The sequence below is a fragment of the Meleagris gallopavo genome, chromosome 4 (genome assembly GCF_000146605.3).
Source record: "Meleagris gallopavo isolate NT-WF06-2002-E0010 breed Aviagen turkey brand Nicholas breeding stock chromosome 4, Turkey_5.1, whole genome shotgun sequence".
Taxonomy (NCBI): Eukaryota; Metazoa; Chordata; class Aves; order Galliformes; family Phasianidae; genus Meleagris; species Meleagris gallopavo.
Genome location: NC_015014.2, coordinates 62,931,724 through 62,952,744, shown reverse-complemented (window position 1 = coordinate 62,952,744; position 21,021 = coordinate 62,931,724). Strand labels below are relative to the sequence as shown.

General features: G+C 40.2%; 1 protein-coding gene across 1 annotated transcript in view; it reads left to right on the top strand.

The window, feature by feature from the left end:
* The window catches only part of LOC104910874 (actin-binding LIM protein 2-like), a 52,940-nt gene continuing 31,919 nt past the window's right edge, over positions 1-21,021 (top strand). Inside the window, exon 1 of the mRNA XM_019615008.1 lies at positions 1-79. Within this exon, the coding sequence (XP_019470553.1) occupies positions 64-79 (16 nt within the window). The 5' untranslated portion in view covers positions 1-63. The remainder of the gene's footprint in view (positions 80-21,021) is intronic.

The following is a 21,021-nucleotide window of genomic DNA, read 5'->3' as shown; positions in this document are numbered from 1 at the left end:
GCGCGGTGACGGCGGAACGGAGCGGAGCGGAACGGGGTGGCGGGTGCGTCCCCACTGCACGCCATGAGTACCGGCACAGGTAGGCGGCGAGCCATCCGCTAACCCTGCCCGGGGCTGGGGAAGGCGCTGGGGTCTGTCGCGGTGCGGGGAGAGCGAGCTGAGGATTGTCCGTTTGGAAGATAAGAGAAATAAATGGGATGTCTGTGTATCTCTGGGGGGAGCTGTCGCTGTCGCAGCGCAGGGGAAGCTGCGGATGTCGGGAGAGATCGTGCCGAGCCGGGTGCTCCATTGGGGCCGCCCTCGCTCCGGGCGCCGCCCGCAGCCCCACTGGGAGCCCCCCGGGTGGGCTCGGCAGCCGCTGCCTCCGGCGGTACGTGCGGTGTGTGGAGCTGCGTCCTCCCCCTGCCCTTCCCGCATAACCGAGGCTATTTGGGTGGGGGAATTTGGGGTGAGATTTCGGCCTCTGCTCCTGTCCGAACGTGGTGGCAGCGGAGGGGAAAATCACGGAGATTTCATCGGAACCTCGGGGTAGGATTTCCACGCAGTAGATCCAGTTGCCTAGGGCGATGTGAAAGTAATTCATGCCGTGACACAAGCAGTATTTGAGAACTGGCTCGGAATTGTGTTTTCCAGCGATTCAGCATTTGTCTGCATCGGGTGGCACAGAGGGTGGTTGCTTCAGAGCGCAGCTGATCACCAAATATTACAGTCTTTAAGGCAAACACAGGCTTATGCTTAGGGAAGGGGGAGGCTTTGAAAGCTGATTGTATATTTCATTTCTGAGCATAACCGTAGTGGCTAAATATACCTTCTGCCACAACGACAAGGAGATGTGGAATAGCTGCAATTACGTGCTGACTCTGTATGTCAACACGCTTAATCACACCACATCCTCGCAGCAAGCCAAACGGGAGTGCAGCACAAACAACGAGGGGCATTGCTCCCTGCTGGAGCAGTGAGAGACCTGAGGTCAAACATCTGCCAGAGACCTCAGATCAAAATGTAGCTTTACATTTCCTCTATTGGAAGCATCGGTATCATCCTGCATTCCTGTCAGCTGCACTCCTGTGTGGTCTGTGATTCCAGCCCTGGAGGAGAGCCCTGACTGGGGCAGGTGCGTAGGACACAGGTGGGAGCAGAGCAGGAATGGAAAATCCTGAGCCTTTCCTCTGACTTTAAAGGAATCTAGATGGTTAACGTAGATGGTGACATCTGCATTGGAAATTATTAAAGTCGCGCACAGAGTCGTATCCTGTTACCAAGCTGTAATCTCCAGTGGAAGAATATGCAATACTATGAAACATTTAAATTCTGTAGCAGTTGAACTGAGGTTGGTAGAGGGAATAGAAAATTCTAGAGTTGCATCTCGAGAATGTTTTAAACACAAATTCAATAGGTTGCAGAGTTATAAACCCAGAAGAAGAGTTAGCAAGTAACAGTGCAGATGAGACTTGACACAGTTCTGTCTCTGTAATTGCACCAAACATGATGTAAAGAAATAGCAAAAATGAACAGTGCCAAGATAAAAATAACAGCCTGAGTATAAGAGTGGAAAAAAACCCCTGAGACTTCCTAGCTCTCGTTTGAAAGTATAACTGGTAGTTTAGGAGCATTGGTTTTCAGTATCACTTCAGCTTTGATGTTTCCATATTTCCTTTTTGCCTGTCTGTGTGGACTGAGTAAACAATTTACAGTCAATTTCTACAATAAATTAAATGTGGGGATCTCACCCATTCTCTCTGAAGTCAATCGAAATTTTCTATTTACATCAGTGGGGCAAGTATCATACACCAGATTTAATGCCAAAACTTGCTTGAGTAAAATTACTGTTTACAAAAGTGTTCCACAAAAATTACCCTGGAAAGGCTGTAATTCAAAACTTGGTGATGGTACTGTAACAGAAGGATGTTTCTGTCTCTGCAAAGAAAACTAGGTGAAATTTGGTAGCGAAATCAGCCCCACGTAGGGTTCAGGGAACCCGGAGCATCCCTGAGATGATCGTAGATCTATACTGCTGCTCCAGAAACCTTCACTCAGTCAGTGTCCTCTGTCTACGTAACATCTGGCTTTAGATGTACAAATTTTTAGTATGTACTTTGAAATGTCATTCTGTATTAATGGTCTACAGACTCATGGCATAGTTTTAAATCTAGAAAATAGCATAGAATCATAGAATCGTAAGGTTGGAAACGACCTGCCGGCGACTCCACCACCTCCCTGGGCAGCCATTCCAGTCCCTGACCACTCTCTGAGAGAAAAAGTTCTTCCTTATGTCTAACGTAAACCTCTGGTACAACTTGTGACCATTTCCTCGGGTCCTGTTCGTTGCCTGGGAGAAGAGGCCAAACCCCTCCTCATCACAACCTCCCTTCAGGAAGTTGCAGAGTGCAAAATATGATCATGTAGCATAGGAAAACTCAGCTCAAATGTATTATATTTATGTCATAATTAGATTTTCTTATACATGATTTCCCCTCAGCTGAATTCCATGTACTTTCCTCTGATTTTGGCTGAAAATACTTCAAAAAAGGCCCACTCACACCTTTTTTACCTAGGAGAGTTTATGGAATGACTGTGTATTCAGGATTCTAAGTGTAACTCAAGAATTTATAATAATGTGATCAGTCCGGTAGTTCAGTTCTTTGCCATGTTGAAATCATAGCTAGAAGAAGGTTAAACACTTGAAATTGAGAAAACTAGGTTCCCATCAGTTCCCAGAAATAGGCTACCATGGTGTTGATTATCTGAGTGCAAAAAGAATCACAGAGCTAATTATGTACGGTGTATATTATCTTAGATTAGATTAAATTGGATGTCATGACACAAATTCATGTGGCTATTTAGTCTCTAAACTACTCCATCAGAGGGAAAATTTGTTTGTGTGGGTCAGAAAGCAGGTGATGGGAGTTTCACAACCTGAATGGGGCAAGATCATGGCAGCACTGGTTGCACAGGCTGGTCCCACAGGTTTGCCATACTATGAAGAAGTTTAATTCCTTTTCAAAGTTCACATGCAAATATGCCAATAGGAACAATAGTGTGATTGTTTTAGGCTGTGGTATATTTTACAGTTAGATAAAGTTTTACTTTCAGCTCTTTGCTTTGAGCACTGGTAGAAGAGAGCATTAAATTACTGGATGGGAGAAGCAAGAGGTCTCCTTGCTGTGGAGTTCACCAGCTAATGAAATATGTATGTGTGTAGATCAAAATGCACAGTCCTTGAAGTTTTGTAATTAAAAAGAATTAGAACTGCTTCATTTCCTTGCTGTTTTAGCCTTGGTACAATACTGCTGAAAAAATAAGCAGTGGCATGTGTTTCCTGATGGTAATTCTTGACCCGAAATTGAATTGCATGGAATATACAAGGAAGCTGTATCTTATGTTTCTTTAAGGCATTTTTTTGGTTGAAGATTATTCTCTATAACATCATATATTTAGCTGGTAAGAATATTGAACAGTGCTACAAGAAGATGAAATAGATTGGAAAAGGTTATCGGGGGATACCTGCCTGAGCTGAAATTTCTGATTGCAGGATGTCCCAGGCACTGCTCAGACAGGAAAGGTGGCTAGTTCTGCTTCAGCAAACCTGGATGTATGACTGTGAACCATCTCTGCTCCTTGTCTGTCTGCAGTGTAGTATCTGTGCAGTGCTGAGCACCCAGTGTGGCTGCACTTCTGCCTGCAGCTGGCTGCTGTTTCTGCACACTGGCAAAGTACTTCTGGTTCTGTTTCTCAGGACATTAATATCTTACGTACTTAATGCCCAATATTCTATTCTCATTAAATGGAGGGCTAAGAAAAGTAAAGAGCTTAAAAAAGATGGTGAAAAATCAATAAAAGTATGGTTACTGAGCTAATTTCTCCCTCTTTTCTCTCATTCTGTGCTATGAACTGGTCAATATCAAGGAAGGTTATGGAAGTCTGATGGCTGTTTTCACTGCTTTGGCAAATCATTTTCCTTTGTACAGTTCACAGACCCCCCAAATACAGGCTGTGGAAATGTCTCTCCTTATTGTTGGTAACTGGAACTTCAGAGCAGCATTTCCCAGTCTTGATGGGGGAGGTTTTTGAGCAAAGCAGTCATTGTAGTGAATTAAGCATATTCGAGTGGAAGTGTAGTGCTGCTGCTCCTCCCTCATTCATTCACGTAGGGAGGTGGAGAGGGCTCTGAGATTATTGGACAATTTGCTGGCTCATTGTCTGCATCCTTAAATGTATACTTTGGGCAAATATTTCTGAATTTAGATGATTTCCCCATGTCAGGATCTATTAGCAGCGTGTCAAGGCCCTGAGCTGTCTGAAATGTTGGAGGGATTTTTTCACAGCTGGTTAGTTGATGCTTGAGCTGTGAAATTTAGATGGAGTCGTCATTTGCAAGAACCAGTTATTTATTTCTCCATTTTAGAAAGGATTGTGGGGAGGAATATAAGCTCCATTCAGTGATTAGTTCTGTCTGCTTTAGGAGCCATTTTTCTCCCTTTCTCTGCAAAAACAAATAATTCTTCAACTGGCGTTAGTGAAATTGATCAATATCTCTATTTTGGAGATTTTCCTCCAGCTGTAGTACAAGTTGATTGATCTATAGTGAAGGGGAAACAAATCTAACTGCGTTTAGCCATGAAAAATAAACATTCCTGAATTATAAGATATCACTGGAGGTATTTTTAAAAGACTCTAATGTTCCCAAAACATGGTGTTTTTTCTAATTAGCAAACCATTATTTTTAGAATTAAGTGATTTTTGTAATTTTTATTCAGTAACAGAACAAAACTGGTCCTCGTGACAGATAAAAGGAGCAAATGTGGCACCTCAGTTATGACTGTACACTAATCGCACACAAATACAGCAGCCTGTTCCTTGTAAGTTTTCAAGTATCCTTTCTGTCATGTCATTTCTAGTTCAGGTCAGTTTGATGCATCAGGAGAAGATGAACTGTGAACATCCTGTGTTCTTCCCCTTCCCTCTTGCCAAGTGTGTTTTGTGGGACAAATTATATACATATGTATATAAAGGTCCTCAGTCCTAGTAGTTTACAGAGTGAGATAACTGAATACAGAATAATTGTGGAGCAGTAAGCAGAGGGCAGTTGTTTTTCTTTGTTATCCTTTGAAACAGATTCAAAGTAAATCCTTATGACACAGTTTATATGGTGAAATCTTTAGGGAAGAAATAGGAGTTAAGATTTGATATCTATCATATGCAGAAGAAGTCAAAGAACCTGTTCTACTTGAGTATGTCATACGTGAGCTTTTGCCACTTCAGAAAATAGGTCACTGTAGCTCTTTTCCCTCTCAAGTATGTGGCTTGTGGATTCACAGGTAGCAGTAAGTCTCGGAGGTAATACATAAGACATTTAACTAGTTGATTTCCAAATAACCACTGGAATCTTACCCTCTAAGCAACATTAAATGGGGATGGGGCTCAATGAATAGGCTGTGTGTGTGTGTGTGTGTGTGTGCGCGCGCGCAACATTTAATTCAGAGAGTTCTTGATCTGAGGCCAGATTGTGCTTCATTTATTTTTACTCTTGTCAAGAGTTCAATGAGGTGTGTTTATAAATCCCAGATTGTTGCAATACTGCAGTTTAAAATAATGTGACTGCTCTACAAGTCACGAAAAATATTTTTCCAGTTTCATCTTTGTTTTTATCTCAGTTCCTCTTGTTTACTTTGCTCAGTTTACACGTTCTCTACAGCCATTTTCCTTTCCTGTTGGTGTTGTCAGTATTGCAAACTTCACTTGGATCTGCAAGTCATTTCTGTTATTTACCTTGTAATGGAGCAGCAAGGGGCTTGAATAGAGTTCAGCTGACAAATTCACTTCCCATAGCCTAGTAGAATTTGCCTTGCTCCTGTGTTTCTCTTGGCTTGGCAAACAAGCAGCATAAAAACAATCACTTGGTTATGATTTTAGATACAGTGCAGATACAGAGGATCTAATCTTTGAGGCTGCATGTATACGATTGTGTAGGGCACAGAGACCAAAGTAAACCACAGAAGCTGGCTGTGTTGCTGGTGTTACCCTTGATGAGAGGAAGCAGGAATAGAAAAGGATTTGCAGCCAAATCACATAAATGGAACACAAGGCAATCTGGAACAGCTGGAGCCTCGTCTGTCTGTGCTGCAGCCAATGTCTGGCAGCAACGGGAGCACCTTGCCCTGCAACTTGCACATATGCTATCTGTTCTGCTAACCAGGCCACACAGCAAGCTGAGTGCCAATGCTAGGGATTATGCTTTGTGGTCTGAGTTTCAGAGTGCTCAGTGGTTCCTTCCTCACTCAGACTAAATTGAGAAAATAGCATGCTCTGCCTTTGGAGTGGGACAGAACTGAGCCTGGGCCTGGGTGGTAGGTATATGATGATGATGACAGTAGGCCAACACGGGGCTACGTGCCTCCCAAGGCCTGCCCACGCTGCCCAGGACCTGGCTGTAGCTTGGAATTAGACCTCTAAGCATCCTACTCAGCTGCAAATTTTCGGTGGTTATCTTAATGCATCCTGTAGCAAGGCCTCAGAGTTCCTGTGGAGGTACTGCAGAGATCTACAGGCAGGTTCATCCCAAGTACCTTGCTGATTCTACTGGCCTCAGGAAATAGGGTGAAAACCTGCTTCTTCTGGGGAAGCATAATGTAAGAGCATTTGCTAGTTCTCCTGCACCAGGAAGAGGGTTTATGTATTACAGACCTGTTGAGCAGTTGCCTGGAAGATGCAGATTCTCTCCCTTGGGCTATGTATTCATAGCTCCAGGGCCCCTCCACAACCAACACCAGTTTTTCTGTGAACATCTGGCTTCTCCAGCAGCACTGGGACTTGAAGAAATGCTGAACATTTGTCACCTGTGGGTAAAATCAGCATGAGCTGCTGTGGTTGTTTTTTTTGTTTTTTTTTTCCCCCCACCCTGCAGTAAGGCCATTTAATTTTGTGACTAACTACAGAATTAGAAATAAAGATTTCAATATCTTTATTTAAATAGCCATAGCTGTTCATGATAAACTAAGATAACGTCTTGGATAATGATTTAATGTCATTGCCTCTGTCTTTACTAACACAAGACTTCAGTAATAAGCATTTTGTCTCTCTGTATGTCATATTCATTGATGTTAAGATCATAATGATGCCTGCATCAGCCTAGATTAACCATCTGGGGCCCTGTGTCCAGCAGTGCCCATAGCCCTGATTTGAGAACTGTGGATAACGGATTTAGCAACATCTTACAAGATGATCAAATTGTAAGAGACCGGGATGAGAATGAAGTGATACTTACACAAAATACTCGATATAAACTCTCTTTCAGTAGCTGGGCCTAAATGTCATTGTCTGCAGAAAGCCAGCAAGGTAATAAACTTTAGTATACGTTTGTATCTTAATAGTGCTACCCTGGTAAGCAGATTGGACTTTGTCTGTATTATTAATTAGAATTTACCTAATACTGAAACTCAAGTTATGCTGAAGACCCTTAATACACCATTATTTCTAAACCTTAGAGTTCAACAGAGTGAAGTTATATACTGCGTTTTCAGGAAAATCTGTGGAAGCAGTAAGCACTTATTTCAAATTCAGATTTTCTTCCTCAGAGATAGAATTTTAATTTGTGTTGTGCCAGAGCTTTTCTCAAGGTCAGTGTTCATTTTCCATGGGAACAGCGTGGTCAGTGTCCTATAATGAGGAGACTAACATGAGAGTGATGCTGTCAGCTTTGAAGAAATGCTCAGCTGGGCTTTCTCATATTGTTCTGAAGCACGTACGGTCTACATAGAGCTACAAGTGTGCCATAGTCATGGCTATTTCGGAAAGCTGTGCAAAGTCTAGCTGCAAATGGAAGTTGGCAGAATAAGCCTGGCTGTAAGTTAGAGCTGTCAAAAGCTGCTATAGTGTTGGTGGGATATGTGCTTTGATTTGCTGCAAAAAATTAGAACAAGGCAGTTTCTCAGTTTACAAAGCTACTTAATATTTTTGGAAATACATAGGAGGCACTCCTAGCTTCAGCCCTGGTAATTATCTTGTATGTGTTTCTGAAGTGCTGCTGCAATCTGTTCAGCAGAGGGACAGGTGCTTGCAGCATAGCTGTTTGTAGTGTGGACACTGAAAGGCTCATCAACTTCAGATCTGGAACTTTGGTCCATCTTTCTATTTAGTTCTAGTTATTTGTTTAAGCTATTTTTATGGCACTGTAGAGTCTACAGATCAAATTCAGTTGCTTGATCTCCTGCTACTTCTGTGTAACTTCTTGTTCGCACTCGCATATCTCAATACTGAGGTATTAGAGCAGAGTTGTCTTCCCTAAAGCCAACAGAAGCTAACAAACATCGCTTTTCCTGAGAGCCCCTTTTTTTTTTTTTGTACCAGTTACTTTTCTTGCTTAGAAAGTACAGTTCTCTTTTATATTTTCAGAAACACTTCTTTTTGTTTGTTTAAATGGGTCTGTGAAGGCACTGTGTGTCCAGCATTGCTTAGTGACTTCTTTGTGGTGGGTAAATAGCAAAACATGATGTGCCCCATGGCTCCTTGCTCTGGTTCTGGAAGGCAGGATGGCTCTTGTTCTCTGGGCATCTTGGAAGGTGAAGGACTGCAAACTAGCTGGAAACCTCTATGAATTTTCTAGAGAAATTTTGGTAATTATGGTATGGAAAGAAAAAATACAGTACGGGAACTATTTTCACTGCATTGACACTGCTGTCCTATGAAGAATTAGCAGTTACCAAAGATCCTATATTGGTTGCAGGCTATTTGACATTTCAGCTTGACAGCTATGTATAGCTCCTGAGCAACAGTGAGCAGGGGCTTGTGATGGACAGTGAGAGCTCCAGGTCCAGGAGGGAGTGATTCAGACTGGTTGCTCTATGTGCTCCTCACTGTTCTTTCTCTAGGCTGTGATCTCTTCAAGATTGCTGTGCCTGAGATGACTGCTACATCTCACTGTCAGCTTTTAAAGTTTCTTTTTATCAGCTTCCCCAAACTTTTTGTTGCATACCTCTGTGTAAGCATTCTAAGATATCATGCCCTAAGGGAAGTTATTAATGCAATAAAACTTTGTAAAGCTTTTCTACATACCCTCTTAATTGCGTTATTTGTAATTACTGTTGTTACTAATTTTCCCTATATTTCATCTGACTGTGATTTATTTTGCCTGCATGCTCTTGCAAGGAGGCTCTGTGTCAGGTTTTATGTACTGCACAAACAGCAGTACTGTTTTCTTACTCGCAAAATGGAAGGAAACTCCAGAATTTTTTCCTGTGTTTTTTCTAGAAGTCCTTCAATCTTTGCTAGGATGGATCACTCTTCACATTTACAGTCTTTGATGTCAGAATTTCCTTTTGGTACAATTTCATTATAGTAACGTTGATGTTACATATATTCAGAAATGTAATTAGCTTTTTGATTGAACATTTCATCAGTTGGCTGCAGATCTCTCACGAGAAATGACTTGTTAATTCCTGTGTGTGCATATAGGGGAGCTGAGAACGGATTTGTGATATGTTTGCTAGGATTGGTCAAGTGGAAAAGCATTAAGAATAGCAAAGTCTGACATCCATTGAGTCACTCTGTCTTTCTATGTATAAGCTCAATACGTTTTGGGTTTTTTTTTTGGCATTGACATAAGTGACTGACGTTTCTCTTCAGAAGTAAGAAAGGAAAATTAACTCTTGTCACTTTCCACCAAGATTGGAAAATAAAATCTAGTCCATAGGTTTTCCAGTGGCTTAAGGAAGGACAGAGAAAGGAAAGAATCAGAGTTGAGTATAACTGACTGCAATAAGGCTGATTTCCTGCTGTTAATGCCATGCCCTAAGCAGCCTAGATATTCCTCTTAAGTTTTGTTTCTATCTGGATCGTATCCATGAGATTTCATTCCTAAGAGAAACCAGGATTACAACCAATGTCAGTTGTCAAATAAGACTATGCATATAAGCTACTTAAAAAAAAAAAAATTTCTACCCTGGAAAACCTGAGTTTGTTTTTTTCTTTCATTTTACATGCAAGGGCTGCCTGCTTTGGCACCAGAGCTGCAGCTGTGCAGCCCCACCAAGGAATCTGCAGCTTGCAGCACACATTTCCCAGCAGATCCCTGCCAGCAGCTGCCACTGTCACTTGCCTCTTGTTTCGAGCTGTTTAGAGATTATGTATAACATCAAGGACATAACATGCAGCTCTTTGCTCTAGGGGCAGGGTTAAGCTAATATTTTCCTAGCACCGAGGGCTAGTGCCTTTGCAGAAAAAGGGCAAAGCGCCTGACGTGCTTACCTGCTGCCATTTCCCAGACAGTAAGCTGGTGTGTGCAGCAATGGGACCAGGATGCAAACACTAGGCCAGGTCAGCAATTGGAAAAAAATGCTAGTGCTTTGCTGAAGGAAGGGTGTCAGATGGCTGAAGATCTTCTTAGTCCAACTGAAATAAGATGAAGATCTAATTTCTTCAGCTTCCATCAGTCATACTTATGTTAATACAATAGGTAACTTGGAAAATATTTTTGATTCAGACTGATAATACCTCTAAGCTTTTGACCTTCCCAATGAGCTGAGAGCTTAGTTACTGGGGTGGAGATTATTTCAGTCCTGAGGGCTTGTGCTGAGTCAAACTTGTTTACTGGGAAAATCTGTCTACATAAGGTGGATCTGCTCCAAGCCACACATAATGTTTCTGTTAGAAATGAGTTGAAACAATCACAGGGTTTCAGGGAAACCCTGACCCAAGTGCATCACGTTGACTGTCCCGTAGTGTTTCCTACATAAGCGCGGCAACATCAAGTTCCTGTATTCACGTGTTTGTCGTCAGGTTGTGATCACTTCGTGGTTCTAGAAGAGTGAAACCACTCATACCAAACATTTGTAAAGAAAAGTACATCTTCTGAATAAGGAGAACTGTCCAAATGGGGCATGAAATGGACAAGGCACACCAAATGGTATCTCTTGGGGACAGGAATGGCCTGGGTTGGAAGAGATTTTGAAGTCCATCTGGTTCCACTCCTCTGCCGTGGGCTGGGTGCCCCATACCAGCTCAGGCTGCTCAGGGCCCATCCAACCTGGCACTGAGCACCTCTGGGAATGGGGTACCCACAGCTTCTCTGGGCAGCAGTGCCAGGGCCTCACCACCCTCTGAGTAAGAAATGTCTGCCTAACATCTAACCTAGGTCTCCCTTCTAGCCTTTCCCCCTTGTCGTATCTCTATCACATTGTGTAAAAAGTTGATCTCCCCTGTGTTTATAACCCCCCTTCAAGTACTGAGTGGTGGCAATGACGTCTTCCCAGACTGGATGGGACCCTGAGCAGCCTGACCTAGTAGGTGGCGACACTTGTGAACACGAGGGAGCTGGAGTGAGATGATCTTTAGGGTCTCTTCTGATTTTGGCTATTCTGTGATTCTTCACAGGACATCCTCAGCATCATACACACAGCAGGCTTTATTAACTGGGCACAAAAAAATGGAAGTATATTGAAAGGTGAACTCCAAATTTTGTAGGATTTGTAGTTTGTTTTAAGAAATTACTTGGAGCTTATCTTCAGAGCTGTTCTCGAGAAGCCATAGATGAAACAAGAGGCAGCCTTGAAGCTTACAGCCCCCATAGGGAATGGCTGCCAAAATATGCTGTGGGAGAATAGGAATAAGGTGCTGGCAGGTTAAATTTATCTTATGCATGTCCAGAGAGTCACAAGAAAGTAAACGTTCTAATGCTAGGGATGCTGACTTATCAAAGAAATGCAGCTTTATGGAAGAGGATTAATTTTGCTAATACATGCATCAAGTTAATAGGGCTTCAGAATCTCTGCCAATCCACAAATGAGTTAACTTTAGTAGGCCTTTTATTGTGCCTTTGTTTTGAAGTGGGCATTATTCTTGTTTACCGCTTGACCAAATTCCTCATTTTTAGTGCTCATTGTGATGTTTTAAAAGTTATTCATCTATTTGAGGAATCAATTTTAGAATAATTTTCAATTTCAAGGCTAGATGTATTCTTTTTCACTTGTAGTCCTACTGAAGTAAAAGAAACTATGAGACTACAAAAAGAAAATCTGTATTACATACTGCTGTATCTATTGAAAACTGTTCCGTGTGCTAGACTTTAAAATTTGAGGAACTTTTTTTTGGAGAATGTTTGACTCAAGTATTTTACATGTAGGAGACTTCAGTGTTACTCACAGACCATTGCTATACTGCTTTAAGTTCCGTCTGCAGGTGTAGATATCAAAATGTTGTCCTTTACAGCTGAACTCCTAAGCCCCTTTATCTATGAAATACTGTGTTACAAATAATTAACTGAATAACCTATTCTGGAAGTATGCAGCTGTTTATGTCATTCAGTGCAAACAAACAGTAGATAGAATATGCCAGGACATTAAATATTTAAACATCATTTTCAAATAATGGTTTTGTTTATTCATCTTGAGGAAACTACAGGGGATGTTAGAAGCACAGCTAAAAACTATCGCTATGAAGCAAGATCAAGGTTTGATTATTATTTGAAATAAAATTAATAAGCAAATAGAACTAAAATAAAATGTCACTACAGTGGTATTTTAACATAGTAAACTATTTGGAGTATGACACATTTTCCACATCAGAATTAAACAGTCTAATGCATTAAGTCATTTCAGTAACATCTGTTCTATCTGTTGCCTATGGGCTGGAAAATTAAGTATTGTGGCAAAAGCTATGCAGGCAGACCCAGCAGCTCAAGATTTAATGCTCCAAGTAGATGAGGTCAGTTTTGGGTCCTTCTGTACCTGTCACATTGGTGAGGCGCTTCTGGCCCCTTGATCACACCTGGGTTTGTGGATGTTCAGTGCTGGGCATGTCACTGCTGCCCTATTTCTCTTCCTGCTTGTAACACTAAAGTTGGTAAGTGGCATGAAGGGGATTTTGCTGGTGTTTCTGATGTGTGCAGTTCTAACTCACTAGAAACCAGCAATAGGAATATGGTGAGCTGTAAGTTTTCTTTTTTTTTCTTTTCTGTTTTTTTTTCTTTCTTCTCTTTAATGTGTTATTCTTCCTCTGAACTAGGTGTTTTAGTGAATCACTGGAATTTTAAATGATTTTCTGTTTTACTTTATGCTTACCCCTGAGATGGAGCTATCAAGTAGGGCACGTGTGTGCAGGAAAATTGGAGGAGAACTTACTAACAATATTATTTATGTCTGTAAAGTAAAACACAAGCGGAGCCTCTTTTTTTCTTTTTCTTAGGATTTTGTGTTGTTCATACAAGAACAAGATGAGAGATCTAAAAATAGTGAAATCTAACCTTTTTCTGCAGTTAAAACATCTACAACTAGATTAAAAAAAAAAAAATTCTGCATAATCATATATCTCCCATTGATGGTATTTAATCTAAAACCTCAAGTATTTCAAAACCGTTTCAAACTCCCACAGCTTCTATGTGGAAGAGTCAGCCAAATTTCAACACGTAATTAGGAGTGTAGTACTAACCACACTGCCAAGCATTTGAGTTGAAAGGGAACTACTGTACTATATGGATAGTAAAGCTTTTGCCTAAGATTATGTCCCATATGATAGTGGGGTCTGTAGTTATAGTCACAACAAAATTAATACTTCTCTAAGTTTTGGCCCCAGAAAGTGCATTGTCAAGTGTGTGACTTTTAAGCCAGTTTAGTTTCTTCGTATGTTTGGCATATCCATAAACTTGAAGTGATGGCATTTCTCCCCTACTTCACTATGACACTGCTAGATAGCAGTGAGAGATAAGAAAGTTGTTTTGATTTTTGCATACTGAAAAAAAAAAATCCATTTATATGAGTATACCTAGATTTAGATTCTGCTCTATTAGAATCCAGTGGTTTAAAACTACAAATTCAGAAATGTTAACTCTCACCTGCCCTGAACATCCCAAGTACATTATGACAGGTCCAGAGAGAAAAGTTTTGCTTTGTCACTTGCCTTGTGTAGTACAATGTTATGATGGAAGATGGTCTTCTAAAAATCTATATGAGCAAAGATGCTGCCGAACAGCTTTAACTTGGAGCACTGAATGCCAGGCTGCTTTTATGTAGATGCTAAATATGAATTTGGGAGCCTGATTGTAATCTCCCTGATGTGAAGTGTCCTCACCCATTTGTGGGGATGTTCATGCTAGAGAGTAGTTCCAGACAGAATGTTTGTTTGGGGGATGCTGAAGCACTGCCTTCCACTCCTTCCCAGTGTTCTGCAGAGAAGACGGAGGCGGCCTCTTCCCATGACAGAAGAACAAGAGTCAACGTGGCAGGTTGCAGCACTGGAAGTTCAGACTGACATAAGAGGGGGGAGGGAAACCCCAACAGTAAAGCACCAGAGCAGGCTGTCTGGGGAAGTGGTGGCCTTCTGTCCTTCCGTCAGGTCAGAACGAAGGAACCTGATCCTAGGGGAATCTGCGGAAGGGGAGGCTGGGCACAATGACATCCAGAGGTGCCTCCCAGCCTACGTGATTATGTGGATCTAAATATAGTCTCTGTGAGTGCTAAATTTGATTTTGGCATGATTAAATTTTTATTTAAAACTGGAACAAGAGAGCAAGGCAACACTTCTGGAATTCGATTGCAGCACTTCCAAAAAACTGTAGAGAGGCTTTCAATGGAAATAATTCTTCTGCAGCATAATGATGTCTCAGCTAAGAGTTAATGTGACTGTCTTAAGACCATAGCCATGTCTCATGATGTGTGTGTCCGTGCTTTGTAAGGGGTCACACTTAATTCTGCAAGTCGTAAACTGAACAGCTGAAAGGATTCAAGAATTGTGTTTCCTATTCTGCAACAGATAATTAAAAGATGTAATCTTACAAAATTGACCTGAGAAAAAAGACAATACACTTCCAACATTCTGTAGATTTTTCTGTGAAATACAGTACCCAGCTTTTAAATTTTAATTTAAATGCTATTACTACAACTAGGCTAATTTTCAGATCGTGTATTGATTTCAAGTTGAATCTCAAGACCATTATTTTCCTGTAGAATAAATGTAAAACATACAGTGAATTCCTAGATATCTATCTAGGAGATGTAGAATCTTGTTAACATAAAACCATCTGTAAAATGATTGTAAAAAATTATAGAAAGGATTAGACCAAATTCAGTCTTTAAAATATCAGAATTTGTTTTATTAAATTTTCTAATTATTTTCACACTTCATCATACAACTAATAAGTGGATTTAATACATGACTGAGTTTAGGATTAGCATATGGTCATATTAAAGTCTTTGAGTGGACCCGAGCGTATTTAAAAGGGTTTGGATCATAAGCAAAATAAATCTTTCTATGTAGGTAGAACAATGCATTTCAAAGTGGTAGTTACAGTGCTAGCTTTGTACATATTACTGCTTTAAAACAGAGCGTACACTATGAATGAAAAAATTAATCTCAGTGAATTTCGGCTTGATTAAAATTAGCTTATTTCAGTGTCTTGCTAGTTTCTGACAATTATTAACAGAAATGGGAAATGCATGGCAGTATCATTTTGCTGGAGAATCCTTGAGTGACTGTTGTCATACTGCTGTAATAAAGGGCAGATGGGCTGTATATCTGAAGAATAAACAAGCTATTCTGAGCCACTTTACACTTTGCTAAGTGGAACTCAGAACCAGGGTTGGCCCAATCAATTGGTAAATAACTGTTGATGACATCTATGCAGGTATAACCATGCTAGAATTGTTTGTATGTCTTGTGAATTTGACCTGTAGTTGTGAAATGGGAGCTTAAGATTCTAAAGAAATTGTTATTGAATAAAGGTATGGGAATTAGAATACTTTCTTGAACAACATACTGAATTCCACTGTACTACTGCATTTATTAATAAAATAATACTACCATACTTATAGAAAACCTACAAGACGCCATCTTTACCAAGGAACATTTTTTCAAAAAATCTTTTAAAATTTTTTTAAAGTGATAGCTATTAAACATAGAATGGTACATTGCTCTTGTTGTTGTTTTTTGTTTGTTTTTTTTTTTTTGGTTGGTTGGTTGTTTTTTTTGGTTTTTTTTTGTCAAATTGTTAACCAGCACTTGGGGTGCTTTTTATTCTTTTGGTTGGGAAGAATAATTAACAGTGTATGCAGGTGTTCCTTCTGAAATACTGTTTTCTTAAGAAATAAACATGAAGAAAAAAACATATTTTGTTGTGAATAGCAGGCCCAGGGAAGATCTCCTGAGTCAGAGTCATTGCTTTCAGCTATTTCTCCGTTGCGGGGAACCCATAACTCTTCTCATGGAGATTAGGCTTTGGTGTGTTTTCCTTTCCCCTAGTTCTTCCTCTGTGTCTTCTGGGTGATGCCTGTGTTTGGCAGCATCTCTCTTTCTTTTTTTTTTTTCCCAATTAATTTATAAATATTTCATAAGAGTCTAAATTAAAGATGTGGTTTACATATGCATTTAATATTTATATCTTGAATTTTCAGAATCTGTAAATAAGAGTTTGTAAAATTGTGGATATATTTATTGAGAGAGAGAGTTCCTTTTTGCATCGCCTAATTGTAAAGCTAAGAGATTAAAGAAATTTCTTGTTCATTATATAATGCTAAATATTGTTAATTTCTGCTCAAGATGGATGCTTAAACTATTATAAACAGTACCTTTGTTTTGAATAAAATATAGTTGCCTCTGGTGTACACTGTGGTGTGGCTAAGTGGTTTTGTTTGTAAATTACTATTTTTCTGATTAAGCTTGCTTTGCTATTGTCAGTATTATTTTGCAAACAAAAATCGGCATCGTATATATTATGAGAAATAATTATGAACCTTTCTCCAAAGGGTTGGTACTTTGACTTCCAAAATCCATCAGGATAGATATATATGAAGGTTTTTGATTTTAAACATTGGATTCTTTCAGTTGACTTCAGTACGACTGAAATGTTGCACTAAATTTTTTCATTCATCACTCACATTCATATTGTTATGCACTTTATTGGTATGGCCATCCAGAAATATGGAAGACTGTTAATGGGCTCAGGTCTGCAGAGGAAAATCAAATAGCCATTATTTGGGATAATTCACAATTAAAAGTTCATAATCATCTAAATGTACTTGAAGGGGAAAAAATAGCACAAGTCAGAAGGTGTTAGAGTGCATTGATGAAGTGGTGAATAGAAAACTTGATACAAAGTTTGTCAATCTCTCCGAGTTTTTAGAAAATCTACCTTCCAAAAGCTGTGATATTGGTTTAACTGTTTACAGTTCTCAAATTTTTGCGTGGTTCAAAAGCTGTGTTTGTTTTTTCCTTATGAAGACTCTTGAATTGGGATGGCAAAAAGCATGGAAGAGGAGGACCAAGAAATGTTGGTGATTCAGACGTGCTTTACATGAGTAACAAAGGAATTCATAGTCCCAAAAACTCTAAACACACACAGAAAGCAAAGTGAGCAGTTACACTCTCTGGTATGGGTTTATCTCGTGATTTGAGATATGTCAGGCCTGAGCTGGTCAAAAATTCTGTGGGAAGGAGGCACCTCCAGAGGAGCTTCTTTAGGAGCTGACAGTTGGTGTCTGATGCTGGGGGTCTGCTTGCATGCTGGGAAGCTTCTGTTGCTTGAATCATAGAATCACAGAATGGCCTGCACTGGTGGATCCTTAAAAATCATCCAGTTCCAATCCCCTGACATGGGTGGGGTTGCCACTGATTAGATCAGGTGGTATGGGGTATTATAATGAGAGCTCACTTTAACAGCTTTCCTAACCCTTAGATGCCTGGAGTTAGATGAGGTAGCTCTTGTCCCAGCAGACAAGGGAAGACAAAAATTTCACGTCCCCGAGTGCTTGTATAAATTCCATGTTTTCATGGGGTGAAGAGCTGAAAACTCATTTTTTAATTATTACAATTGCAATTTGATGTGTTAGTCTTCCTCATAGTGCTTTGGAAATATAAAGCTGTCTAAACCATTGTCGTTGTGAAATTGGCGATACACTGATAATATATATACTATAGTATAAGCCTGTCTGCCTTTGGTTGTCAGTGTGGTGTCAGCTGGAGAAGCTGTTATATGATGAGAGTCATTAAGCTGTATGGCTTGGGGCATAAGTGTATGTCATTCCAATCTTCTGGCTAGGCGCTTCAAGTCTACTTCAACTCAGTGCTAGAAGAGGCACTGCAATTGAGATAGCATTGGGATTTCCAATGCTTAATGATACAGGAAAGTATTGCAAGTAGAGCAGCTTAAAGAGATGGGACTGATTTGTGACTGACAGTATGAAAAACATTGTTAGAATGACTGACTCTGGAAGTTAGCTTAAATTAAGGTTTTCTGCAAGTCACGATGACTAATTTAAAGGTTTATGCTTTTGGCACCTAACATCTCACTGGCTGGGAGCAAGGTGGTTAATGAGCAGAGAGAGGTACTTCCAGAAGATGTCTCATTTTGCACAGCAGCAATGACAGCAGTGGCTAAATTATTAGAAATGTAAGGATTTGATTGGATTAAGGAATTGCTCCTAGTTCTGTGCTTATTTAACATGTTAGCCCTTACTGTGTCCTTTTCTAGCTCTTATGTAAGAAACTGTATTTGCTGAGATAATTCAATCACACCCTATCATTTTTCATACCCTGAGGATCTTGTCAGTCTTTTCTAAGAGTTACATATCATGCTTTGAATATGAAATTGATATTCACTTCTTCTAGCTTGATCAGATTAACTTTATTAGACTCTGTTTTTCTTAGGTAGTTCACGTAAAGCTGTGCTCAAGTCCATGTTTTAAGGGAATTCTTGAAATTCAGACTTGTTCCTACAGAGCTGCTATTAAAAATAAAAGGCTTTGAAAAGTGATAGTTTTTCTGCACTGCTGAACACTAATCATTCTGGAGTACATGTTGATTTTGTTCATCACAAAGCAGAATTGTCTCTTAGTTCTGTGAGAGCAAGTCTGTTACTCTAAATGATAGAGAGAACTGGGATGCTATGGAATTGGTATTTACCATCTTAGTCATCATTTACTTTGAGTGTTTGGCTTGAGAGGTGAATTATGTTTGGTTATATTCTTTTTTTGTGTGTGAAATAAACAATAGAAATGTGCTGCAGTAGCATAGATCACTTGCTCTTTCTGTGTAGCACACTGACAGAGGTTGGGATGCTCTCTTATTAAAGCCAGCATTTCTGTCATATCTGGGGAGTAGAGCAGAGTCAGATTGTGTCCTGATGTGGGGCAGAGTAAAAAGAGCTCTTGTGTTCTGCAGTCCTCTGAGACAGTAAGGCTGGTTTGGCCGCCTCCTGCCAGACATCATCTCTCCAACTTTTCCAAAATACCAGCTGGCCCAACATTAAGTATCAAGTGTCCCAAGCAGAGTTCTGACTGGCTGTCAATGGCAGCAAAACAGAGTCTTCTTTCAGCAGAATATAGGTCACGGAATAGCTACTTGTGTCCTACATAATCATCATCTTAGTACGTTGTCATTACAGACTTGAATCCTTGGGATTATTGGCATTTGGAGCAGACTGTGGGCAGATGAAGCTGTCCATGCCTTCCTGCGGTGTGACCCACATCTGCTGGCGGGTGAGGTGGTGGTCACCAGCCTCTGCTTGCAGAAAATCTAGGCTTCTCTTTGTTCGGGGATAGACAGAAAGAGAAGGGTCTCTTGAGGCAGAGAAAAATAAAGGTTTTCCTGTACAGCTTGTAGCCAAGACCTAGTAAATGCAATCTTAGGTTCATCTTAAGAGAGGACTTGAGTCACAGTCAATTCAGGCTAACAGAAGCGTATTAAAGTGTTTTCTTCTGCTTTCTATTGTTTTGAATAGAGAAGTGCGCTTCAGTGCTGCCCTCCAGCCATGTTTTACAGTTTTTCCCTTAGTGACGAGAAACCAAATTTTGAATCCTCCTTTCCATCTTACAGGACTCTGTTTTACTTTTCCTTTCCAGCAAGTTGTACTAAGCTAATGCAGATAATGTGAGCATTGCAGGAGCTGGAGCTCAGCCAGCCCCAAACCAGACCTTTCCCACCAGTTTCAAGCATTTCCCCAAATCAAGGTCTCCCTGTAAAAGCAGCTGGAGCACACAGACTAGATGGAAATGCGCAGCTCCAGCATCTGCTGCCTGCATAATATGAGCATTTATTTCCTTGTCAGAGTGAACATAGTGACATTCTCAAGGACTACTGTCGCAGCTCAAAAATGCATCAGCAGGCAGCAGAAATGTTGGTTGCAGAGCTGTGCAAGAAGTAGCACGATGGCTCCAGGCTGAAGGTTGTGTTTACATGAATGTAGCACATTTCTCCTATGAATGCAGTGCTGAAAGACAAGTGTCTGCAGAAATTGTGTAGCCTGAAAGTGAAAATGGAAGCAATGTGCTGATGTTTCTGATGGGGATAAAGAACAGTTTGATTCATATCAATTTAATTCTACACAAGAAGAGGTTCTCAGGTGTGACATCAGCTTCAATAATGTTAATACCTGTATACATTTGAAATAACTGTATCGTTGCAATAAAATGGTAATTATGCTCTCTTAATGCCAAATTAAGCATAGCAAATAAAACCGGAGGAGTTCATTTTTATGTTGCAGCATTAATTAGTCAAGACATTTTTATATTCCTTGAAATAACACATTAAAAAAAAGAGAAACCTTTGGAAAGGTCCTTAAATTATTGTTTTAAATGCTTATTGAGGCTCAATTTCAGACAGTGTTAATGGAATGTTAGTACATAATAATGTAATTAATGGTTGGTGATAAGTCATTGTGGCTTGACTAGCAAGATAAATTACTATACATTGCTATTTTATTTTGCTTTTGCATTTTGGTGTTGCTATAACAAATAGGCATGGTTGTTGTTACTCTACCAGGGAATGGAAAGAGAAATGAGCAATGGAAATTTGTTCTGAGCTGTTTTTTCCTGGTTCCAAACACTTGTTCATTTTCTAGCCAGGGAATGTACTTGTTCCTCTGCTCTGTGACACAGATGGAAGCAAATATCACCATGAAAAGGGGAGGAAGGATGCTTAGCAGGGGCATAGCCTGGTTGGTGCTGCAGATCTGGTGATGGGAGTCATAGAATCACAGATTTGTAGGGGTTGGAAGAGACCTCCAGAGATCATTTGCTCCAACCCCCCTGTCAAAGCAGGCTC